Here is a 27,701-nt window from a genome sequence, read left to right on the forward strand (position 1 = left end):
ACGACCCTCTTTGTAACATACTATACTTATTTTTCTAAGTTATGGTGACTCTGACATAGCTCCCTCTTGCACGGACACCTCAATCGCCGGCGCACAACGCTGAATCCTACGCACAAGAAACACATCCCCATTCAATTGCTGCGATACAAAACACATTTCAGTTGTAACCTGGCCATACCTCAGGCTTCACGTCATTCGAAATGTAACGACAGTCTAAGCATAACTAACCTAATATCCTCATGTTGTGGTATAAATTCCTATCTTTAGTCATCAGTCAAGGAATATTTTATTCTTGGGTGTTCTATCAATGCTAATGGTATTTCGGGCTCCGAAAAGTCTATTTGAATACATGAAAGCTTTCATATGGACGAATGTAAAATAGTTTTACTTGTTTATCAATATGGCTGCCATAGGCACCACAGCTGACTACGGTTGCAGTTTTGTAGCAGAAGTTACATCTAGCCTATTCTCCACTAGTGTTACGTACCTCTATGATCACGCCAGATAGGTACCAACAATTATTGTCACTGTGTACCTATCAGCCATATTACCACTGAAACTTCTGTAAACAAAAGTAACTAACTTATTTGTATTAACAAAAGCCGCCCTAAACAAGGGTTCGATAGATCGGCCTACTAATCAGTTCATAAAGAATAATCATTAAAAACAATTATGTGACAATTTGAAAGAAAAAAAAAACATTAAGATAAATTATAAGAAAAAATAGGAAATCAACAATAAAAGTTTGTTGGGTACAAATGATTACTAATTATAACTAAGGATGATTTTAACACATGAGATCCTATGGCATCAATCGTTGCATCAGAAATTTTAAATTGTTTAAGGTGATTTAAAGTTTCCGTGGGATCGTGCCACGGACACCGAACATGAGCCCAAAAACTGTCCAATGTGTGATGTGGTATTGTGCTCCGAGATGCTGACAACAAGGCTTATATATGACTTGTTTTTCACGACACACCTCTTGTGGCTGTTGCTCATGCATCTCGAAACGGATTGTGGGATCAAGGATGACATCCTTTCCTTCTGCCGATCAATTATGATGATATCAGCACCTCTAGTAGAGCCATCAGAAGAGATGCAATCAACCTCCTCATAAACCTCATAGGCAGCATTCTGACGGGTTGAAGCTGCGATGAGAGAACGAACCGTATTATGTCTGTTGATTCGGAGCAATTTTCCATGATGGCAGAAACCCAAGACATGAGGAATCGGAACTAAAAAATCACCAACAAAATACTAGTGAAGACATCAGTCTGTGGACGACAATAGATACTAGATACTGAATTTGAAATTATCTCTACTGTTAGTTACAAGCGCTGATAAATCTACATTTAACTTTACAGAAACTCATTAAAGTTATCAGTGCAGTTAAATTTATGAGAGCAGTTAAGCAATCGGGAGTTAACTGAGGTGTATCAGAAATTGGGCATAAATCTGGCATTTATAATAATATATAATCGCAATAAAGAAAACAGCGAGTTGTCTTTTCAGAATTTCAATTAACTACATCGAACGCTTTCTGAATTACTATTTACTTTTCTGAAATACAAATTGATATTTTCTAAATTCCAGTTGCATAATCTTGATTAATCTCAAGTACATGACTATTTCTGAATTACTGTTGATCTTTTCTAAATTACAGGAGGAAAAGGTATAGACAGTTTATTGTGTGAATTATTTTTCTTCGTTTTATTTTTGTTTATAGTGTTTTATTAATTGCAATAAATTCTATGTTTAGAAAAATTACATTTATTTTCTTTTTATTCGTTTTCTTAAAAAAGTCACAGTTCCGGTAAGATGGCAGCCACCGCCGTTGAAAAGACATTTTACGTCCTTGAATAAATTAACCAACGTAACGTAGAAGGACTGCATGGGTTGGGTTTATATCTATTATTATATTGTTTTCTAAAATGTGAATGTTGAAGTAGATTAAGTTGAAATGTTTTAAGGTCGTAAAAATGGTTTTAGAATTCATTTTGGTTGAAAACGATTTTTCAATGAGGAATTATTACATAAGGGCTTACAGAAATGAAACTGTAAGTGAGGTGAATGAAACAAATGAGATCCGGCGCTGAGGAGCCAGACGCGGGCGTGATACCGATCTGAGATGGATTTATCCCCTGTGCGTGAGAACACTTCATCCCGGCCCATAAAACTGACAAATCGTCAGGACGTGTGCTAAAAGTGAAGTCGGCGTGAGAAAAGGTCATCTATTACTGAACCAATGTCAGAATGCCTTGCTGTAAAGAATTCGCAGTAGACTATGGGTCTGAGGCAGCAGTGTTGCTGTTCTTCTGTACAACAAACATCGTGGACAAGGGGAAGTTTTTGGAATTAAACATCCCTTATTCAAAAATCGATTATTTAAATATTAATCCATGGTGAGATTGAATAAAGCTGATTGATTGAGTGATTGATTGGTCGATTGATTTTTAGTAATGTCAGTTCTGACCCTAAAATATTAGGGCTGTCCAGAAAGTAAGTTCCCTGTGGGCGTTTACAGAACGAAAACACAATTTCTTGGAAAGATTTATTGGAATAGATACAATTATTGAGCTATTTTTCAACATATTCCCCACTGGAATTGAGACATTTGTCATAAGTGGTGCCTTCTTGGTATCACTTGCGGGGTTCAGACCTGTCTTCGGACAGTTGACTAAACAACATCAACCATTTTAGATCTAATCTACTCACCTTGTTCTTTAAATCTTCTAGACAATTTGATTTCAAATTCGTGTCCCGAAGGAAGTGCAAACATTTCTTTCCAATGCTACTATCCTCTTTCGCTATATGACCTAAGAATTTTATTTTCCTTAATTGTACTATCGTTCCCACAATACTATCTACACCCATTTCGAACCTAGTAGCTAGGTTAGAAGCGTTCCACGAGATTCCTAGATCTAATTCTGTCAATAAGACATCAGGCAAGGTGTTAAAAATGAGGTCATTCCTTTCCTCTTTCACGTATTTAAGCGGTGGAGGAGCTAACCTAACTGAATAAAATTATGACACATGTTCTCTGATCGATTTGACTTTATACTGTGTGAGTGAGTGAGTGAGTGAGTGAGTGAGTGAGTGAGTGTTCTGAACTAGATGCCATTGACCACATGAATTTAATCCAGTTGCGTGATATGATGAATGAATCAGTACATGCGTGCAGTGTTAATAGGATGTGCATCCCCGCCCGCATCTGTTGTGCTTCGTGACTTGGGTGGCTCCATCTCAAGCATTTTGTTCACATTTCATCACATTTCGCTCACTAGCTGCGCCGGTGGGCGTGGCCCCTCCGTGCAGAGTTCTCTCAAAGCGATCAGTGAAGTCAAAGATGCCAGTGGCGTAGTCCCTAAACGAATGATGTAAGCGTCACAATATCCAGCTAGTGCATTGTCCTAAGTAAGATCTATCCTAGCACTAAAGGCAACACCCTGAACTTGCGAAAACTATAAACGTACACATTATAATATGTGTAAGTATGTTATTGTGCATGCAGTCTGTGTGCGTGTTTTGTTTTTGCATGTAATATGTATTCTAAGGCGCGCTCCTCTTAGGCGGTGCTGTCCGTGGGTTCGGATCCCGCCTCGGGCATGGATGGATGTCCTTTGTTAATGTTCTGACCTGTGTGCGTCTCTGTGGAGGCCCCTACGCTCTGCTGACACAAGACTAGGAGAGGTTCACATATGGTACGTACTGTTCGCGCAACTTATCTGGGCAGCTAAAAGAGCGGGGAAGCGGGTTGTAGCGAGGTTGCTTGTAGCGGTAGCGTGGCAGGAGAGGGAAGGAGAGGGGCAGAGAGAGAGCACTAGGGAACCAAAGTGCCTAGATAAGTTGCGCGGACAATATATGTCGTCTAGTGTGTGTTTTAGTACATCTTCATAGCATCGTCCCTCCCCTAAAGAGTTTGGTGTGTTAAGTTCTATAATAGGAGGAGATATACTATAGGTGTCCTACAGACAAAACTCAGCTCGGACTCCTCGCGGCGCGCATGCTATACCCCTCTCACTCCCCTGCAGTAGGCGTGAGAGCATGCTGGAAACGGGAGCATACGTCATCTGCGCGAGACAGTCACGCCCGCTGGTTTCTGTGCACTGAATTTTCCTTGTTGGCTGCCTATATGTATGTATACAGAATGAACCACCTGGTTTCGCGGCCAGACGCGCTAACCGTTACTCCACAGGTGTGGACTGTGTATGTATGTATGTATGTATGTATGTATGTACGTATTTTTAAGTTTATTTACAGCATGCCCCATTACAGAAAATGCAATACTACATGTCCTTTACAACAACTTTTTACAGATTTGTCTCTGTTTCTACTTACAATTCTCATTACTTCTTTGGCAAATGGCTTATTATAGCCTTCGTTATCCATTTATAGCTAATACAAGTTACACTGTGTATACATCTGCCCCCTTTTTTTTCCTAAAGTCTGTCCAGATTTATTGATTTCACGCAGTCTACAAATTTCTTTGTGTAGTACTAGTAGTTCACTGATAACCTTTTATTGTAAGTCAACTTTCTATGGTTTCATAACATCTTGGTCCGGGACAAGAATTGCTCACGTCTAGATTGGGACATACGAATGGCAAGTGATCTACCGATGTATGTATGTATGTATGTATGTATGTATGTATGTATGTATGTATGTATGTATGTATGCATGTATGTATGTATGTATGTATGTATGTATGTATGTATGTATTTGTTTTTCTTCTTTATATTCTATTTTCATGTCGTTTCTTTTCAATTAATTTGTCTTTGCTCATTTATTGACTAGTTGCAGGAAATGGGACCTAAAATCTGATTTTTCATTTTTTTGTTTCTTGTAGTTTCAAAAATAGAATGAAAACTGAGCATTAAAAAAAATCATGTTCTAGATGCTATAGTTTTTAATATATTACTTATTGAATGTTGATATTACATTATGTATTTTTCGAGAAAAATGCAATTAAAGTTTTCACTTGTTTTCTTATCAACTATAAGAAAGAATTAGGTACTTAAGAAGCACTGTGTAAAACTACGTCCTAGTTTAGTATGTGAAAAAAAGCCTACAGGTAGCGCAAGATCTCAAAACATAGAAATGCAATTTTTACACCGCAAATTCGTTATTTTATTCTCCTGTAAAATTTCCTTTCCCGACTTTAGATCCCTTTTCGCGCAACGGGTCATATATTCAATTCCTGTTTTATCCTTCATTTCTTTGCATGTTGATTTTGACGTGAATAGGCCTACGTCTAAGTTTCGTCCAGACTAGGACGCCATCCCAGAAAGATGACTGGCACATTTTCAGGCAAGTTTTGTTACGCCTATTCTAAACTACACGACGTATATCAATGAAGTAAATGACGATCGACAAACGAAGGATCAATATATCCAACGTGACCTTGAGTTGAAGTGGGTGACATCATCTAGTGATACGCGGGGGGGGGGGGATGGAATTGAGACATGAATTGACGGGCCGCGCGGCAGCCGAGGCAGTGTAACTCGATAATGTGAAGCGATAGAACGTTCGCATTGGTAAATGATTTGTAACGAACCAGACTACAGTTTAAATTGGGCAACAAGTTATGTTGGAAGAGAGTAAATAGAGAAAATTCACAATGCCGAGACATATGCAGAGCAACGGATCCCTCTGATTCAACACTCCAACCCGAAAGATGTATTTAGGCATAGGCCTACAACTTGCGGCTGTTTCTCCTATACAGCCTACCTCGATTGTTTTGAGCCATTCTTTGATTACACCGCTTCTTCATTTCATTTCCTACTTTCCTTTCCTCGTTTCCTTTCTACATTTTTATTTCTTTCCTTTTGTTTCGATCCTGTAACTGTAAATTAATTTAAGCAAATTATTGGCTTATTGGTTTTGCGTATTTTGTGCAGCCCTGAGGCGGGTTCTTGGAAGTGCACATTCCACGATGCCGTCACGCTCTGGCAAGCATCTAACTGACTCTGCCTCCTGCACATGAGCAGAATTCCCAGAAAAATCTGCTCAGTATCATTAAACCAGCCGAAAATAGCTGCTCCTGCTAATTGGCAGCCCGCATTGATAACGAGCCGATCTTCAACTGTCTTTATTAGCTCCGATAATGATTATGACAATCGTTATTATCCAGTCGGCCGTGCTTGAGCTCAGGATTTTGTTGGACGACCTCGTATAATCGCTGGTGTATTTTAAACTGTTGCAAGCGCCATATCAGCATCGTTGCCACTTTCCGCTATACAATTTTTTTCAATTTCACTATGGAATTTCAGCGGAACGATTTCTGTCGCCCAGAATTCGTGACGTATGAAGACTTTTTCCGTCGGTTTTCTTGGGATGTTCCAGTTTTCTCTCCTGTCATTCCGCTGTTCTTCACTTTCAATCATCCATCAAAAGAAATACTTATGTATATAAGCTCAGAAAAGAAAATTACAGACACAATAGTTGGCAGCAATGCTAAGTAAACGTGAGTGTAACATAGAACAACTAAATAACACGCTGTATGTTACGACAGGTAAACAGAGAACAACTGATGCTCTTATGGTGACCTGGCTGTGAAGATTAACATTTAAATATTTGAACTCAATTGGTAGTTTCATTGATCATTTTATAAAAGATTATTAAAGATTATGCTATTATTTTGTGTGTTATTTAATTAAGATAAGCACAAATTTCATCAGAACAAGTATAAATATCGATCACCTCTGTGGTGTAGGGGTCAGCATGCTGGTCTCTTACGCAGAAGGCCCCGGTTCGATTCCCGGTCGGGTTGAATTTCCTGGTTGAGGGTTTTCAGGGTTTTTCCTCAACTGTAAGGTAAATGCCAGGGAATTCGAGCCACAACACCCTGAATAATATCACCGGCCTCATTCATCACCGAAGTCATATTCATAACAAATCAGTCGTCATTTAGTTCACAACAATAGAACCAGTCTCAACAATAGTCATAATACTTCGGATTTCAACCAAAGATTAACTCGCGATATGACGAAAGATGTTAAAGCGAGTATAAGTAACAGTGAGAAGAAAACGTATAAATAAAACCTTAGTTGGTGTGATGAAAGTTTCTTGATTAAATAAATAGACACAAAAGACACGTCATGACATCATCAAAACAAATATGGTGACTATTTTGTCGTTCTGTGTGACGATGTATTATATACGAGAAATATTCGTGGGTAACGGGCTTTCTCACCAGCATCCAACCAGAAAATGTCATTGAAACGTTTAGCGCTACTGGTGGTCGCGCAACAAAACAACGGTCTGGACAATCTTACTACCTATCTCATTTACATCCCCCTGGAGTGCATAGATAACAAATAGAAGATAGGCACATTTAGGTGGTTAAAAATATGTCAGCAATACGAAAATATAATCTATAATTGGCAACAATGTTAAGATATTCTTGCGTGATTTATTTAATTCATAAAAAATATGAAAGAGAAAGCGTAGAGGAAAGGAATTCATACGACTCGAAATCAATATGTATAAACCATCAGTTTAGAGAGCAAATTATAAAAAAATAGTTGGCAACAGCGTTCTGTATATTTGAGTAGGCCTAATCCGTAGACAAAAATTTAACAAAAGCTGAAGTAAGAGATAACAATGCAAACATTTATATTTGAGTAAATATTTATATTTAGACGAAGAATACAAAGGAAGAAAACTGTACTCGGTAAAAAATGACATTCTGGTGTAACTACACTGAGGTTCGCTGCATATCCAGGCTTCGAGCAGGTAACCCTAATCGTCCCTAGACCAGCCCCCCCCCCCGTGCGTCGCTAGTGGACATTCAGAGAATGCTATGGAACGATAAAGGAATAAATACCAGACGAAATAATTTTGATGCCCACCGTGCAGAAACGGGGGAACTCCGAGAAAAATCTCAATTGCAACCTTATCTGTCACAAGAGTCATTCCTAGGTCTGATCGGAAGTCGAACCTGGACCGCCAACGTAACAGGTCGAAGGTCTGACCACTCGGGGTTTCACACAAGTAAATGAATATTTTAAGACACAGAGAACCGAAAGCGAAAATACAGAAGTGATAGATGTAGTGTCACACAACAATGACATGTCAGTCATTTCTTTTAGCGTAGAGAGAATTGAGGGACCTGATCCCGAGCCCCCAGTGCATTCGGCCGAGATATGCGCGGAAGTCAAGTTAGAGAGCTAATGCTGTAGCAAGTCGACATATTCGGGTATACATGGATGGGTTTTGATATCCCTGATGTTGTGCCTAGACAAGTCTCGACTAGTCTGGGCAGGATGCTGTTCGTTGAATCGTCTACGCGGGGTGACTAACCCTTCTCCCTCTGTGATACAGAAATCGCAGACGTACCCGAAATAGATAGAGGTGAGAAGTGGGGAAACAGCTGACGGTAAACAACGGCGCCAGGAACCCATAGCGACGCATCGGAAATAATAGCTGAAGTTTTAATAATCATAATAGTAATAATAATAATAATAATACTGATATATTGTAAAATATTATAAAAAAACTAAAATATAATGTATAACATAATATTCAAGAGCATTTTATTTTATGGAGTCGAAGCTTGGACATTTAAACAAAAACATAAAAACAGTTTGATGGTTACAGAGATGGATTACGTTCGGCAAAAATTTCATGACGAAAAAAAAAAAATGCTACGATAAGAGAGAAAATGGATGTTACAAAGATACTGTTAAAGTGATAGAAGAAATGCAGCGAAGGTGGTTCGGGCATGTTAAGAGAAGAGAAAATAGATTAAATAGAGAAGCCCTTATTTTCAAAATCAGAAGGAAGAAAGAAAAGAGATAGACACAATCCACATGGGCAGAGGAAATGGTGAAGATTATGCAGAAAAGAAACCTGACAGATATCTTTTGGTTTAGGAAAGCTTTGTTATCACAGAAAATTCCTTTTATAAATAATAATAATAATAATAATAATAATAATAATAATAATAATAATAATAATAATATTTTCCTGTAAATAAGTAATACCTCGGATTTTTATGCACTTAAAAACTAACTTCTAGGCACTTAAAATAGACCCTGAATGTATCAAAATAAGCACTACAAACATAGATTCTGACACCTAAAAATACAATTTCAAGCAGCTAAAAATAATATGTTATGCAGCTAAAGTGTAATTTCTATCCACACAAACTACAGTAACTATAAAAATGCAATTAATTGGTGACTATTAACCCTTCGTTAGGCGCGTTCTTTTTTGTGACATGGTTAGGCGCGTGGGGTGTAGCTGTATTCCACTGCTTAAATTCAAATTATTAAGTTCTATACATTTTGATTACACAACTTTTAACACTATATCACTTAGGAATAAAAATATGTATATGACTTTTACGTGTTAACTTGAACTAAGTTTATAAATACCTAGTTGACTAGTTGCGGCTTGGGAGCCATCTTCAGACTTGCGTGGTCCTTGCGTCTTTCTGTGTCTTCGCCCTCCGGTGGGAGTGTGTTTGTGTTGCGTAGTGTGGAGTCAAATAGTGTGTGTGTTCTGAAATTCAGTTGTGTTTTGAGAATTTGTTGTGGGTGTATATTGTTCTAGTGTGTTTAATTTCTGTTTTTTTTTTTTTTTTTTTTTTTTTTTTTTTTTTTTTTTTTTTTTTTTTTTTTTTTGGTAGAATTTTCATGTCTGTGTCCATGTTGCTGTAGGTGTGGTTGGCGTTTGTGATGTGTTCTGCATATCTAGAAGTGTTGTATGATTTTGTTATGGCTGTGGCATGTTCTTTTTGACGTGTTTGAAATGATCTGTCTGTCTGACCGATGTAGAAGGTGTTGCAGCTATTGCATGTGAGTTTGTATACACCTGTGTGGTTGCATTTGTTTATGTGTTTGTTTGTGTATTGAGATGCTTTTGTAGAGTTTTTGTGTGCAGAGCAAGAGCAGAAGTGTTTAGAAAGAAAGTTACAGGAGAACTACAATCACTGGTATACACTTGTACCCTACGCGCCTCTCGTTTAACTTAGGTGTGACAGATAACCGGGAATGTACCTGAAGCGGCACATGAGTAGAAATATGTAGAAAAAAGATATCACAGACCGAAAATGTCTCGGATACACCTATACCCCACGCGCCTAACGAAGAGTTACGGTATACAGTGACAAAAACAGTAAATAAAAATATTGCGGTTAGAAATTTTATTTTTCTTAAGTCTTACGTTATGAATACTGGTACGATTTTTTAATGAATTCATCGGCGTCATTACTCTAAGGCTGCTACTACATAAGTGCTCATGTTACAATTAAATTAAATACTTTACCAATGAATTTACAATTAACATATTATTCATAATGGGCATTGCAATACGTAATATTTTTCTCCAATTTTCTATTGTAAAACGTTGCCTTTTTTTTTTATTATACGGAACCATTTTATAAGCGAAAAACTTCTTCCTAGTGATACCGAAGCTATGGATGCATATTTAAATCTAGCAGTATTTGCCATGCTGATTTCTTTAGGGATAACTACATCTTTCCAATTCATTACACATCACATTCCTACTGTCTGTTAAAGTACTCAACAAAACCAGACACCTTCCAGGAATTTCTTTATTCCTACAACAAAACTATTACAGGATATTTAATCCAAACCCACTCCATGACATTAAAAATTTTCTCTTTCACTGCTACACGAAAATTAAAAATAAAATAAAATAAAATAAATAAATACGTAACAAATAGAAGTAGACATTTTGAGGCTCTAAAACTTTAAAAATAGGTATCAATGGGCAAAATAGGCATTTTAGGCACCATAAAACTGGTTTCAAACGTTCATATTTTATATAAAATTTGAAGATATTTAACTAGTTTTAGTTTATCCACACAAAAAAGGCATTTAATCTAAAATATGAGGTCTATTCATAATAGGCCTACATCAACACATTGTACTTATTGGTCTATCAGCGTTTTTGAATATTTTTCCAATGATCTTCCACCCCTTGTTTGATAATCGAGGAGCTGTCGAGGTAGACATTCTGATTGTACGGAGGACATAGTGTTGTCGACTGTCGAGTCTGTATTTATGGATGTAAATTATTGCATTATATCTGCTATTTAACAATGCGCGGTAGCCTGTGTGAAATGTTATTGTTTTTGTTTTTAGTCTTACAGAATATCCATATTTCTTTCTTTTATCTAATTCTATATATTCAGCATTAAAAAAATTAATTTCGTTGCCTTCGATTATTATTGACAGCGGTGTGATGATTTGAATGTATAAGTATTAATAACTAATTACAGAAGATACCGCTTCTACAGCTAGCATCGTCATTGAATGGAGAAGCGTCTGCCTGTCAGGCCTACCAACCTCTAAATTACCTCCCCGCCCATTTTGACATGCTCTCAATAAGCTTTAAACGAATGCTATGGTTCGACTTGTTCTGTAATGACGTGGAGTGGAGGGGCGGAGCGTCTCTGAGCTTTAAATTATTCTCTCAAGTGAGCAGACCCCATCATTACTGGCCCCTGTCAACTTTCCGAATCAATTTTGACCGTGATTTGAGCGTTGGTAATGGCCTGACCGCATGATAAATGACTCACAGATTATTCCTACTTTAATTGTCATAGCAACCGTCGACAGAAGTCTGCAGCGATCAGTTCTCGCAGCTGTTTCCCACGGCGAAAATAATTAGAACGCGGAGGTACGTAAATAACGTATTCCACTTACACTTTCATATTATGTACTCCACCACGCTTTTTAAGCTACGCAACACCTGCAAGCAAACCACGTATCGGTAACGACAACCGCTCTTTCCAGGAAACATGCGGCACACCTCTCGCGAAATAGCAATTGAAACTGGCTGATACGAATTCTGACATTGTGTGTTGTGTGTGTGTATGTATGTATGTATGTATGTATGTATGTATGTATGTATGTATGTATGTATGTATGTATGTATGTATTTATTTCGTCCTAAGAATCATACACGATGGTGTTGGACACGTCAAAAAAATTAAAACTTGAATTAGTTATATAACTAATACACATTAGCGAAACAATACATAAATAATTATATATATATATATATATATATATATATAACATGATGCATAAAACTGACAAATGATTGGACGCTATAACTAATAAAATTATATTAAATACACAACTAAATTTATGTAGAAGCGAAGGAAATGTCTCGTGTATAAATCTTCACACAGTAAACCTAAAACTAATACTTAATGTATACTCACATTTAGATTATCTATGAAACCCTTATTATCTACTATTAATAAAGATATACATACAAACTTAAATATGGGAAATGCCTAATATTATTCGGTTGAGAAACTTTTGTCATCCATTCTGCTCTCAAAAAAAGCTGGAAGTTAGAATTTATAAAATAGCTATATTACCGGTTCTGTATGGTTGTGAAACTTGGACTCCCACTTTGAGAGAGGAACAGAGATTAAGGGAGTTCGAGTATAAGGTGCTTTGGAAAATATTTGGGGCTAAGAGGGATGAAGTTACAGAAGAATGAAGAAAGTTACACAACGCAGAACTGCAGGCATTGTATTCTTCACCTGACATAATTAGGAACATTAAATCCAGACGTTTGAGATGGGCATGGCATGTAGCACGTATGGGCGAATCCAGAAATTCATATAGAGTGTTAGTTGGGGGGCCGAAGGAAAAAAGACCTTTGGGGTGGTCGATACGTAGATGGGAGGATAATATAAAAATGGGTTTGAGGGAGGTGGGATATGATTGTAGAAACTGGATTAATCTTGTTCAGGATAGGGACTAATGGCGGGCTTATGTGAGGGCGACAATGAACCTCCATTCTCAATTGAACTGAAAGAAAAAGGTATTGAACATTAAACGAAAACAAACAACAACAACCCTTCTCGTCTCTTACAACCATCTCAACAATCAAACAGGGGTGCACACATTCGCATAAATTGACATACGCCCGCGAAAAATATTTTTAACGGTAACTTCGAAACGATGCATCAAAAGACATAGGTTGTTTAACAAAAAGGGTTTCTTATTGTTAGATCTATCACCCCTCAGAGTTTGTCGCAGAGGTTTTGAATCACCCTGTATAATTACAATTCAGTTTGGGGGTAAAAATATATTTTGGGGTACGCTAGCAAAAAAGATTGAATACCGCCGTTCTATGACATAAGACAGAAGAATGCCTTAAAATGAATGGAAATCACATCGAATCATCATATCGAAACCTGAGTACGCAGCGAACCTTAGTGTAGTCAGCCTGTATGGGTTGGGATAGCGCCTAGCTCAGTGGTAAGCGCAATAAATCTTCTAGGTCACAGTGCTGGGTGGTGGTACCCCCTCCCGAAATTCAAAATCTATGCATGTAAATTGTATACCACGTGTTTAAGTGTTCCATTGCCTACGAGTTTCACCATTTTACTTTGAAAGTGGTGCATTTGTTGCTGTTAAAGGGTTGCTCGTACGATTGCTTACAATTCCGGTAGGCCTCACACGCCACTGCAGAGGACAGACGTAGTCCGCCTTATAAAGAATTTCCGCTTAATAAGTGTTACGTGGCCAATGTAATGTAATGAGGTGTTTGTTTATTTTCAGATCTAGCTGCCATCCGCAAGCTTCTGGAGAGCGAGGCGGCAGGCGGCACTTGTCCCAGCTGTAACATGCCGTTCGACAAGGGCAAGAAGAGGAAACTGATCGACGCGTGCGGCCACGAGCGCTGCTATTCCTGCATGTTCCGCAACGAGGCCTGTCCTCTGTGCCAGGCCGGCCACGACGGTGAGTGACGATGAAACTTCCTTCACATTGATATTGTACACAGAGCGTATGAGTCTGTAGTACAAGGCGACTGAAAAATCGCTGTCGCAGAAATGTATTGATGTACTCACTGCGACCAATTGGTTCGTATGCCGTATCACTCTGCTTTTCTTTGCAACCACTTGTGTGTTCGTTCTTTTGCTCTCTGGCAAACAAAACAACGGAGACACCGTTATTAAATGCATCTATTTTCAAGCCAAAGATTAGATAAGGAAGGAACAATTCGATGGTGTTCGGGTAAAGGGGGATGTTCTTTTTTTCTGCAAAAGGAGTTTTGTTCCCCAGGTGAATACACAAGTTAAATTCTACAAGTGGGTGTGCAAGAAACAAAATAATACTGGTATTTGCTGTGTTTTATTTGTGTAGAAAATTTTATTTGCAATAAGGATCTGAAGTTTCATTCATCTCAAAACTCATTTTTATGACTTATCTCCCTTTACCCAAACACCATCGAATTGTACAAGTTATTCGAAGTTGCGGTCACTATATCCTTTCAATTGTCTATTATAAAGATCTCGTCTTTCTATCTTTGTTAGTAATCAGGGAATTTTAGTGTGCAGTAATAAAACCTATATGTGCAGTAATAAAACAAAGTTTGCAGTAATGAAAAATGCAACAGAATACTTGAAAGTTATAGTCTTATATTAATGAAAATGTATATTATATAAGTCACTTGATACAATTACAAATCAAAAGTAATGTAAACCATTGAAAACCTCCTTCGAATGAGGTGTAACCAACATTATAGGAGAAAAGAAAATAATTTTAGGGACATATTTGGTTAGACCTGTATTTACTACCTGAACCATTTAATTAATCAAGGATACAAGTTTATTCAGCTATTGGCTACAGTCATTTGTTGTTATAACTAGAGCCCGGATGTTTGTTAAAATGCCTTTTTTACTGAGTGGAAGTAACTCATTATTTGCATAGATATAAATGTGATTTGGAGTAAATCGAAGTGAATTTATTTAGCCTGTTTTCCGTTTTAAGTGTTTCTTACTAATGAATGCCTTTTTTTGTCATTTTAAGGCAATATTTCTTGTTTATTTGCAATTTTCTAATTAATTGTAATGTACTGTGTATGAAATTTACATATTTGAAACAATGACTAACTTTACTAACAATAATAAATAAAAGTAATTTATCTGCTTAATAATCGTACTTTAATACTACTGCTGACCACCTCTGTAGTGTAGGAGTCAGCATACTGGTCTCTTACGCAGAGGGCCCGGGTTTGAATTCCGGTTGGGTTGAATTTCCTGGTTGAGGTTTTTCGGGGTTTTCCCTCAACCGTAAGGCAAATTCCAGGATATTCGGGCCACAACATCCCTGAATATCACTGGCTTCATTCATCACTGAAATGATATTCATAACAAATCAGTAATACATATATACAGTCGCCATCTAGTTCACAACAATAGAACCAGTCTCAACAATAGTACACAGGCCTTCGGATTCACCCAAAAGATTAACTAGCGATATGACCGAAGATGTTAATGCGAGTATAAATAACAGCGAAAAAAAATTATATTGGTGTAATATGAATAATGATCGACAATCCACAGTTACAAACATAATATTGTCATGTCTTCACGGTACCAACAATCAGCTTTATAATTTTAAATGTTAAGCTCGTTCTCATAGAAGTTGTCACGTAGCATTTCCAATTGTTTGCTCTCATATTTTCAAATCGTACTGTTACAATTTTGTGTTACACGTCTTTATTATTGCAGGAGAAAGACATTTCAGTGAGGAACAGTCAGTTATTGTCGGCATGTCGGGTGAAGGTATAAGATCGGTTAGCTAGAATGCCTAAATTCAGTAAACCATTGAAAAGTAAACTTCATGGTTACGTTAGTGAATCCGGTGCCCATCTGTTTTCAACCGATGGAACAGCTTTGTTATGTAAGGTTTGTGAAAAGACAGTTAATCACGAAAAAAAGTCTTTTATAAGTCAACATGTGTCAACTACGAAGTGAATATGTGAGTTATGTTGATATAAATTAAATTTTTTGCTAAAATACATTATGCCTTTTTAAAATTTATAATGCCTTTTTCAAAGATTATTGTGCCTTTTTTTTACGTTTTTATTGTCTTTTTTTGCCTGCCTATTTTAATTGTTACATCCGGGCTCTTGTTATAAACGAATGCTTAAAAATTACTCTTCCCAACGAAGTCACATATTCCATTAATTTGATGTTACATCCTTTTCAATTATAGCAAAATTATGGAGAAGAAATGTGAAAAAAAATTTCTTGTAAGTCATCAATATCTTAGAACTTTTTATTCTTTGTTGTCGTGGCGTTATCCTCCTGCAAGTTGTCTCCTTGACATTTCTCGGCACGGCTGAATATGTCAGTGAAGTACTTAGTCAGAATCACCAGATTTAAAAATTAAACTCTCTATTAATACTAACTCCCCAAGTTGATAACCCTGACCATTGCTGTTAACGCGTTCACTAGCCACTCGATTTTTAAATAACAGTTACACGTAATTCAGATCTAGAATTTATTAATTCTGGAGTCTGGCGTTTCATATAATGAGTCCCATCTGATATTTTAAATAATAATAATAATAATAATAATAATAATAATAATAATAATAATAATAATAATAATCAGGGAACGGATTTATATGGACTAAAAATATATGAAATATGTAAATATATATGTAGTTATTTTTACCAAAATATGGAATTAAATATGGATTTTTACCAAAATATGGAATTAAATATGGACTTAAAATTATAAAAAAATGACTATGTACGTTAAATATTGGTACATTTTAATCAAACTAAACAAAAAATATAATGGACATACCTTATCTTCCAATGTAGTTTCAACAAAACACAATTTTTATTGTCTGTTACCATAACAATAGGTTACAAACATTTCTTTCAAGTGCTGAAAAGTGAATCTTCTTCTATTGTCTCTGAGGATAGATTTATACTGACTAAAAGAGCGTTCGACGTCACAAGAAGTAACTGGTACATAATTCAATTTCACAATGTCTGCTGGGGATAAGTCCAAGTTAATCTTCACTGTTGATTCACCACTCATCACAGCAACAACCTTTTGTAGTTCTTCATATCCAGGGTTTTTTGAAAGTACAGTGTCCACCTTAGCTCTTACTGCATCTGCAACTTTACCTCTACCACGATTCAGTTGTTCCACAGTACTATTTATAATTTCAAAACTTTCAGATAGTGAAAGGTGCCTATTTTGGAGACTTTTGAGCGTTTTTATGATGCATGAAAATGTATGCTGAATGTGAGCTAAGTCATTCTTCACACTTATGTCACAGGTAACTGTTTTCGCAGTATCAATTGAGACTGCATCTTCAGAGTCCAATGCAAGGAGAACATTGTTAATAGAGTCTATATGTTCGGCATAATATTCAACTGCTTCTAGCCATGTACCCCATCTAGTTAAAATTGGCTTTGGTGGCAATGGAATTTCAGGGTACATTTCTTTCAACACGTTAACTCTACTGGGAGCTTTGAGAAATACTTTTTTCACTGATGAAATCAACAAATCTACTTTAGGGAAATTGTCTCTGACCACTTCTGCCACACGATGAAATGCATGCGCCACACAAGTAAAATGAGTCAATTTAGGATATACAACAGATAATGCTTGTCCAGCTTTGACCATATAAGGGGCAGCATCGCTAATAAAGAATAACACATTATCGTACATAATACCCTTTGGCCACAGGATACCCATAGCTTCGTTGAACAGTTTAACTATAGTTTTGTTATTGCACTTTTCTAGAACATCACAATGTAAAAGAATTCGTTCAGAATATTGTTCACTTAACAAGCCGATAACTACATTACCAACAAGTCTACCTTCTTTGTCGGGAGTCTCATCAATGGAAACCCAAATTGAACTATCTTTAATTTCATCTCTTATCTTCTGTATTGTCTCATCGTAGATGGATGGAGCATACGTCTTCCTAAGTGTTGACTCATCCGGGATTGTATGTTGAGTATATTTTTCAAGGAATTCCCTGAAGACCTTATTCTTTAGTTTGTAGAGAGGAATATCAGCAGAGATGAGAGAACGGCACAGGTCGATGTTAAACTCAGATCTTACATTCGATGTTGTTGGTTGTGTTAAAAACAATTGTCTCTGCTTGGAATTTAGTTGTTTGTTGGCCTGATGTTTACTAGTTGTAATGTGTTGTTGCACCAGGAACTTTTGTGTAGATGATACTGCACACTGACACAAATTACAAAATAATATTTTATTGTCAGTTGATAAACCATCTTCTTTAAATTCTGAAATGTAACTTGTTAGTTTTGATTTTAAATTGACTGAATGACGTACTTTTGGCATATTTACCGTCTTTATAGTATGATTTACAAAACTGAACCTATGTGTACTCTGACTGGCATTTAACTGTTGAGCTGCACAACTGAAGTCTGTTAAAAATTTTAAATTAAATTAATACAGTTTTGTAACTTACTTTCCCATTGTTGATAGGACTGCTAATTTTCAAATAACTCTGATGTTAAAGGGATTACTGAACATGTGTTTAAATCTCTATTGTTGAAATGTATTTTTAAAAGTTAATGGAATTTTGTTTTGTTTTATTGTTAAACCTAATATAATATGGACTGTTTTATATGAAATATGGAAAATATATGGAAATTAACGAAAATATGTACTAAACTCTAAAATATGGAAAAATATGGAAAATAAAAGTAGGATTTTTCAACCCTACACATTGTGAAACATAAAGATAATGCAAAATATAAATTATATTAGCTTTATAAGTAAATATGTATTTACATATAAATCCTTTCCCTGATTAATAATAATAATAATAATAATAATAATAATAATAATAATAATAATAGTAGTAGTAGTAGTAGTAGTAGTAGTAGTAATAATAATAATAGTAAGCTTAATAATAATAATAATAATAATAATAATAATAATGCACAACATTTAAAATACCGATAATGTAACTTATAAACAATTTTAATAATGATCCCCCCTTGACAAAATTCTGTGTATGCCACTGTATGTATGAACGTACGCATGTATGTATGTATGTATGTATGTATGTATGTATGTATGTATGTATGTATGTATGTATGTATGTATGTATGTCTTACTCGACCAAGGTGAGTGGAGCCGCGGGCGTAATGTGAACTATCGCGATGCAGGAGCAGTAGCGCCACGGCTCCGGGTTGCAAGACTCCACTGGCCTTGGTCAAGTAATACAGTAAAATCTGCCTACAGCGGAACCTAAATAAACCGGAAACCTGCCTTAAACGTACCGGTAATTTTTCTTTCGTCCCCTGAAATTAGGAAACTTATCTAACGGAACAATATTGCTAATCCCACGAGAAAAAAATCATGGAATAAAACGGAATTTCTACCAGTGTAAATCAATATAATTAAAACAGAATACTGTAGAAATGGCAGGTAAGAAACTTTACCACTCACTAGCTTTCTCAACAATCAGAACTACTACATGCTTCCGTTCGAGTGGTTATATTGCATCTCGGTTTCCCCCACCTGTTTCTGCTGGCCCCTCTGTAAAGAATGGGCTGTAAGACTCTTTTCCTGACTGTGCGGAATTGGACCTATACATAATATTATACAAGTGTTTAAAAAAACTTAAAGAAAAGGCCCAGTTAAGTGTCACGTGATTTCCCCGTTTCGACGACTCTGTGGCAGGACCAGTCGGACGGACAATACTGTGTTTTTTCATTAAAAAAAGTGTACTTGGAAAGGTTTTAGTATGCGGAAAAGATTTTAAGCTGAAAACATTGGAGGACTTTCGGAAAAAAAAAATAGTAATACGGTACACTTTTATAACACTGGATTGCTTTTGACTTTGCAATGAATAATTGTTTACATACTGCAGGCCCTAATTACCTGTTTATTTTTAATGCATTTTTAATGTGTGTACTGATATAGTAGCATAGAGATTAAAAGAAAATAGCCAACCCTACATGAAACGGAAACCTCTCTGAAACGGAAATTATTTCTCCGTCCCAAACTCTTCTCGTCCAGTCAGGTTTTATTGTATTGTTTTTATTTCTATATTTTTATTTAAGTAAATTACATATTATATTTATCATTCGACAATTGAAGAGGCGAGAGTGATATAATCCTAAACCATAAAACCAAAATTTTACAGGAGAGCGTGTTAAAGGTTTAGAGTCCAATGCTATTAGGCGCTATGTGATACTTTCTTTAACTTCCTACTTAACGTTATTTCTTGAATAAATTTTATAATGTTTCACTAGTAGCTTTCCATATCTGTAAGAAATGAACTTGCATAGAATACTAACTTATTTTTGTTAGTGTGGTTTTGAACTATCTTATTCTTATCCCTTCAGTTCGTTAAGAGGTTTAAATACGAATCGACAAAGTCACTCAGTGAATGTGTTGCATGTTATTCCTTATTTTTCTTGCAGCACACCCCACCAAGAAGGCGTTGGGTTGCCCCCCGGCGCTACAGGGCTCGGAATTGACCCTGTATGGGGAGGTCAAAGGGTCAGCAGGCGTCCAGTCCAGACCAAAGGTCAAGACAAATGGACACTTCACAACCTACATGCAGGTACGTCTTCCCAACTGTTAATGAACTTTTGAAACTCTTCATACATTGCGTTGTTGCATAGTAGAACCTCGTTAATCCGGACTAATTGAGGGGATAAGTGCTTTGTGTGGAGTGTGGCGTTGTATGGGGCAGGAACATGGGCATTACGACGAAGTGAAGAGAAGCGACTAGACGCATTTTAAATGTGGATATGGAGAAGAATTGAGCGCTTGAAATGGACAGACAATAAGACACGAAGCTGTGCTAGAAAGGGTAGGTGAAGAAAGAACAATGCCGAAACTGATCAGGAAGAGAAAAATAAATTGGACGGGTCACTGGTTAAGAAGAAACTGCCTACTGAAGGATACACTGGTAGGAATGGTGAACGGAAGAAAACTTCGGGGCAGAATAAATCAGATGTTATACAACATTAAATAAGATACATGAATTGTATGCGGAGACTAAGAGGAAGAAAATAGGAAAGATCGGAGAATGCTTGGTTTGCAGTGAAAGGCCTGCCCTTGAGCAGAACACTTTGAACGAATGAATAAATGGCGAGTCTTACGAAACCACTGTATGTTTACATCAATAGCGAACAGAGCTTGGTTTTGTTGTATGTAGACATCGGATGTTTAGGAAAATGCCTATTTTATTTGAATCTTCATATTTAAAGGCTTTTAGAAAATGCGCACGAATCATGAGAAATGAAGCATTCTGATGAAGTTTGATCTTGCCTTTTTTGCCGTTACCGCCTTTTTTGCTTTAATGTATACTTTTTGCCCTTTTTTTTGCTTTTATATGTACTTTTTTGCCTTTTTCTTTTTATGACTACTTAACTCAACAATACTGCACTTTTTTCTGCGTTGAAAACTAAGGAAATTGCAGTTCTTATAGTAGCCATAGATATGGGACACACTGTTGCAATGCAGCATTGTTGTTTTGCTTACTCTGGAATCGACCTTGTCCTTCTGACTCCAGCACTGTGTTGAGAACACGAAGTACGCAGTCAGTCTTTGTGAGGGTACTGTTGCATGGTGAAAAATGCCAAAATTGAAAACATCGAAAGCTTCTTTATATCGTCAGTGGGCAGCAGAATTTCCTGCTTTCACTACTAATGGAATGATTATTATGTAGCCAGGATGGCACTGTTTAAGTATGCTCCAGTCACATCAGTATACGTTGAGAGATCTTTTTGAGCATATAAACTGGTTTTATCCAATAAACGTGACAGAAGTTTGTGCGTTAATCTTGAAAAGTTGCTTGTTGTTTATTGTAACTCAAATTATGGACGTGAAGTTGTGGATTCATAAGTACAAGTGAAACAAGTCCATAGAACAGAGGAACTACTTTTCCAGTGTACTTTGTTAAGTTACTTATGGTCTTTTGGATGTTTACTTAATGCGTTATGAGTGATTCAATATAATTTCGATGCCTTTAATTGCCCTATTTTTGTTGTTTTTAGAGCCTTTTTAGGCGCCTAAAATACCTCTTTTAGTGCCTTAACTTCCGATGTCTAGTTATATGTTTCTGAGATGAGTCTTAAGATATCTTTTTTATGTTCGTATGGAAACATACGATTGAGTGTTTCCATGACGAGTTACGAAAGAACCTCTCTCAGCCTGAAGCTTATTGTGCTTACAACGAGAAGCCTCTTACGGGCAATTTGCAGACTGAGTTTCTTTTGTATTCATGTTTCTGTGACAGTTTATCTACAGTATAAGAAGGATCAGTAGGGACAACTCTTGTCGGCACCTTTGATGTTGTTGGTACTAAAATCAAGCTCAGTAAGGTCTAGTTCTCAATAAATCCAACTATGTCGCTAGTATCGGCAGAGCTAACAGCTGATTTAAGCGATCAGCTGTTCAGACCACATTCAGACATGTTAAATCACTGTGGTTAAACTTTCAGATGAAACTTTGCATTAGCTGTTGTACTCCTTTGTTCTATAGCGATATTTATGTCTTATAATATAGGTCTAATGAATTATTAGGTAGAGAGTGTTTTTTATAGTTATTTAACGACGCTGTTTGAGCTATAGGTTTTTTTAGCATCGATGGGATTGGTGATAGTGATATGGTATTTGATAAGATGAGGCCGAGGATTCGCCATTTATTACCTGAATTCGCCTTACAGTCCAAACGGAAATCGAACCCGCGCCCAAGCGCAACTCCGAATTTAACTGTGTTTCAGTTTGCGATTCATAATATGAAGAATACTCCAAGACAAATCAGCCGGTACCAACAACACACACTTTTTTTTACTTTCTTTTTGTACAATCTTTGTGCTCTTAGCCATCAACATACTTTTCAACCGATATGATACGAAATTTTAATGTGTATGTTAATTCCAATTTGGAAACCAATATCAAAATACAAAATATTAGTAAAATATTAGTCAGTAACACGAAGTATAACTTCACTGGTATGTATGTTTATCATTAATACTGTATTATGTCGCTAGCAAGTCAAAATACTTATATCCATTGTTGACGTTCATGTTCGCACTTCACCGCAACGGACGCCATGATTACTATGTTGTACTTAGATCAATTTTACCAACATAAGCTTCAAACAGTGACTTGAACGTTAGCGTCAGTTAGTGAATATTTTCATGATGATTGCATACGAAAGTAATTATTATTATGGTTATATTGTCATTTCTTTGCCTCATGTCTTCCAAATTGTTAAAAGATGAGTAATAAATGTTTTCAGTTAATATTAAATTATGCCAGCCCTGTCGTAGAAGGAGAACCGTCTGGTGGGAGGTTCCAGATAATACACGTCCCGGTTTCGTGACATGGGCACTCAGAATTTGTTCACACGAAATGGGCTAGTTGTCCCTACTGATTCTTCTTATACTGTGGTTTATTATTGAGAACATTGTTACGCGTCAACTTATCAGAGAAAGCTTCTTTTGTGCGTACAGTAATTCATGGATGAGTGCTACAGAGAGTGTGGAAGAGTCACTTCTGTTCCTTAGCAGAATCTAAATCTATAAATGTAGGGTTGTAACACGAAGAATGCATGCAAATTTTTGGACGGAATAAGTGCAGCAGCGCGCCGGATCTGCATTGAATGGCCACGCGTGGGGGCCAGAGACTGAACGCCTTATATAGGCCCCTCCTTGCGTGACTCAGCGCCGAAGTCCGCGCTTCAAGACCGGCCCAAACCCACGTGGGTAGCGATGTGACTGTATCCACCACACACTCCGATCAGGCTGCTGGCGTGATTATGTTCACAATTCCGAATGAAGCAATTACCTGCGAAATGCGTGCGAGATCCTTCATTCTACATTTTATCCAGTAGTTTGAACATTTCTTTACATTACTTTCAAAGAAAGATTTATTTACTTTATCGAAAGCTTTAACACAGTCGATGAATACCATGTGTTCTTCTGTTGCAAAAGAAATAAGACAAGAAGGAAATAATCAGAAATGTGGATAAATTAATAAATAAAATTAAGCTACAAAAATGGTAAATAACTACAGTAAAACCTTGGATTACGAGCAACTTGGCTTCAGAGTGTTTTACAAAACGAGCGAACAATGAGGAAACATTTTTGTTTGACTATTACATTTTTACTACGTCATATTATTTTTGACCAATAAAACGGTATGAAAGGATGTCTTTCAATCAATCATGAATACTTATCGCAAAATTTTATCACTTCCCTATTATTTGTTTCTTTGTTTGCCAACATTTCAAACTGCAAATTCTTTACGGTACTGTAAAGCATGCTTTGCGATCGTCATTTATTTCCCGCATAGGTAGTCGACTGAAAATGGCGGCTCTGTTCAAACGTTTTGGTGAAGGTGACATTAGTGAAATAGAATTTTAGTAAGTCAATTAATACTTACTCACTTACTTACTGGCTTTTAAGGAACCCGGAGGTTCATTGCCACACTCACATAAGCCGCCATCGGTCTCTATCCTGAGCAAGATTAATCCATTCTCTATCATCATATCCCACCTTCCTCAAATCCATTTTAATATTATCCTCCCATCTACGTCTCGGCCTCCCTAAAGGTATTTTTCCCTCCGGCCTCCCAACTAACACTCTATATGCATTTCTGGATTCGCCCATACGTGCTACATGCCCTGCCCATCTCAAACGTCTGGATTTTATGTTCCTAATTATGTCAGGTGAAGAATACAATGCGTGCAGTTCTGTGTTGTGTAACTTTCTCCATTCTCCTGTAACTTCATCCCTCTTAGCCCCAAATATTTTCCTAAGCACCTTATTCTCAAACACCCTTAACCTATGTTCCTCTCTCAAAGTGAGAGTCCAAGTTTCACAACCATACAGAACAACCGGTAATATAACTGTTTTATAAATTCTAACTTTCAGATTTTTCGACAGCAGACTGGATGATAAAAGTTTCTCAACCGAATAATAACAGACATTTCCCATATTTATTCTGTGTTTAATTTCCTCCCAAGTATCATTTATATTTGTTACTGTTGCTCCAAGGTATTTGAACTTCTCCACCTCTTCAAAAGATGAATTTCCAATTTTTATATTTCCATTTCGTACAATATTCTCGTCACGAGACATAATCATATACTTTGTCTTTCCGGGATTTACTTCCAAACCTATCTCTTTACTTGCTTCCAGTAAAATTCCCGTGTTTTCCCTAATCGTTTGTGGATTTTCTCCTAACATATTCACGTCATCCGCATAGACAAGCAGCTGATGTAACCCGTTCAATTCCAAACCGTCTCTGTTATCCTGGACTTTCCTAATGGCATACTCTAGAGCAAAGTTAAAAAGTAAAGGTGATAGTGCATCTCCTTGCTTTAGCCCACAGTGAATTGGAAACGCATCTGACAGAAACTGACCTATACGAACTCTGCTGTACGTGTGTAAGTCAATTAATATCAATTTTATTTATTAGAGTGCTTGATTTCTTCTAATCTTTAAACAATCTCGTCTGTTTTTATCACCTCCCTACCATTTGATTCTTTGTTTGCCAACATTTCAAACTGCAAATTCTTTACGGTGTTATAAAACATGCTTTGTGATCGTCATTTGTTTACCGCATAGACAGTCAACTGAAAATGGCGGCTCCGTTCAGACGTTTTGGTGAAACTAAAACGAGTGAAATATAATTTAATAATTCAGTTAATATTCTATTGTAGTAGAGTAGCCTACTTTATGTCTTCTAATCTTTATATACTTCCTTCTAATCGTGTAATAGTCAATTAAATCCTCTCGAGTTTTGATTTTATCTAGATAAATCAAAACCTCTAGTGAGATTATTGTTGATAAACGAGCGATATCTTGCAGTACGAGCTTCAAATGAGATTAAAAGGTGTGTAAAAAATGGCAAACAGTGTAAAATGTTGTTCAAATTCACTACCCTCATAAGGTTGTAGCAGTGTGTGCAATAAATCTGTTTAATGACAGCGAAATGTCACATTTCCGCAACATCTTCAAAACGAGGCAAAAACAGGTGTCGTTGGATAGGTTCTTAGTCAAAGCAAAAGATTCCAGGCAATCAAGCAGTCAAAAATGATTCCGTTAGTGATAGTGAAAATATTTTCTTTCAATGTTCAAAACTTAAGCAGTAAAACAGGTGAAATACACTCATAAAACAAAATACAGTAAATTTATTTGTGTTGCACTATTGTATTGAATTTCACCTAAATTATACTCTATTTTATATGAATAAAAGGTTGTGAAACGAATTAATCTGAGTTTGCATTGTTTTTTATGGAGAAAGTCACTTCGATATGCAAGTTTTTTTTATTAAGAGCACCTTTTTCGAAACGAATTATGCTCGTAATCTAGGGTTTTACTATATATCGATCATTTGAAAATCAGTGGCAACACTTTACTTAAGCCAACAACTTATTTGTTATTCATTTACAATTGACATATGTACAGTTCTTAAAATTAATTTCCTCCATTATCATGTACCCTTCGCCACATGGCGACGGCTGCCATCCACAACGGCACTTTGCTTTAAACTTCTAATTGACTGGTCTACAGTTATGGTAATGATCTGAGTATTTCTAAAAGTACCCATTTCAGTAGTTCTTTCATCTCAGGGAAAATATCTCAGTCGCAGTGACTTATACTCAGAGAATACGGAGGGTGCTCTGGAATTTCCCACCTTCACCTATTAAGTAAACTAACCACTTGGGCTGTCACGTGACAATAAGCATCATCGTGAAGCATCTTTACTCGTATTTGCTATATATTTCCTTAGGGCGTTGCAAATAACAGTCTCATCATTATATGCACTGCATATACAGTATAAAATGAGATTACTATCTTCTTACCAGGCTTCGAGACTTAGGACCCGATACAATAAGTTTACTGTGCATGCACTGTAGATTGTTGACTCGCTGCAGGTAGATAGAGATGTGTTGAGGTAACAACGTTGCTATTAAGAGTAGAGTACGGTAGTATGGGGAAACACATATGTAGGCTACATTCTGAAAGTAAATATACATTACACAATGATAATGTCAAAAGAATGTGAAAAGCATTTATTCTCCTGTCTTTTATAAGCATTTGTGTTTAATTATACACAGTGTTAATGGTGAAAATAAGCATGTAGCAATTTTAATTTTTTCATTTATCCTATTGGTCTTATGATTGTCTCACATCATCTTGGGACTATTACGTGTTCATTTTAATGCTATTTTATATCAGAAGTCACCTTGTTTGTCCAATATTAGTGTGCTTTATGTTTTAATGTGTCAACGTTTTTAGTCTGTGCATTTTAGTTATGCAATAACAATTTAATTTCATCACAAAAAGATAAACTATAAGCATGGGTGCAAATAGCCAATGATGCTGACGCGCCCTTCAAATCCCACTATCATCATCATCCTATTGGTCGTCTTTAGGAAGTGCAGTTACAGTACCGAATTGCAATGTACTACAAGATACATTTTCAGTGTCTCAGACTTAAATCTTTTTCGGTTATCTGCCAAAGTTTGTACTGTAGAAAGCTGCGCTCTACGTCGCATGACGTGATAGGAGCAAAACGAATAAACCTAACATCATTGCAGTCTCTAAGAGACAGTCCTTTATTTTCGGATGACTCTATCTAATTTGCTGTTTATGTTACACAGTGTTCCATTCCTTTATTTTTACATAAAATTGATTTCCACTTCTGTTTTACACGTTCAGTAACCGGTATGTCTCATTAATTCTCTGCATCATTTTCTAAATTAATTTGAGGGCTTCCGGCATCTCTTGCTCTGACTTCTCTAACCGTGTAATAGTTTCAGACATAGTTGGTATGAAAACCAAATTATTCGTCAGAACCTTCAAATCCAGAGCGTTTTCCTTTGCGTATTTGTTGGCATTCATTCTACAGTACCCCCACCCACTGTACGCTTTACCACT

At 36.6% G+C, this 27,701-nt stretch overlaps 1 protein-coding gene across 3 annotated transcripts in view; it reads left to right on the plus strand.

Annotated features, from left to right (window-relative positions):
• Positions 1 to 27,701, plus strand: part of rols (rolling pebbles) — a 630,535-nt gene that overhangs the window by 496,580 nt on the left and 106,254 nt on the right. For all 3 annotated transcript variants that reach the window (XM_069817947.1, XM_069817949.1, XM_069817948.1), the window contains exons 2-3: positions 13,557 to 13,736; positions 20,218 to 20,360. In XM_069817947.1, coding sequence (XP_069674048.1) covers positions 13,557 to 13,736; positions 20,218 to 20,360 — 323 coding nt within the window. The remainder of the gene's footprint in view (positions 1 to 13,556; positions 13,737 to 20,217; positions 20,361 to 27,701) is intronic.

The sequence above is a fragment of the Periplaneta americana genome, chromosome 2 (genome assembly GCF_040183065.1).
Source record: "Periplaneta americana isolate PAMFEO1 chromosome 2, P.americana_PAMFEO1_priV1, whole genome shotgun sequence".
NCBI classification, from domain to species: Eukaryota; Metazoa; Arthropoda; class Insecta; order Blattodea; family Blattidae; genus Periplaneta; species Periplaneta americana.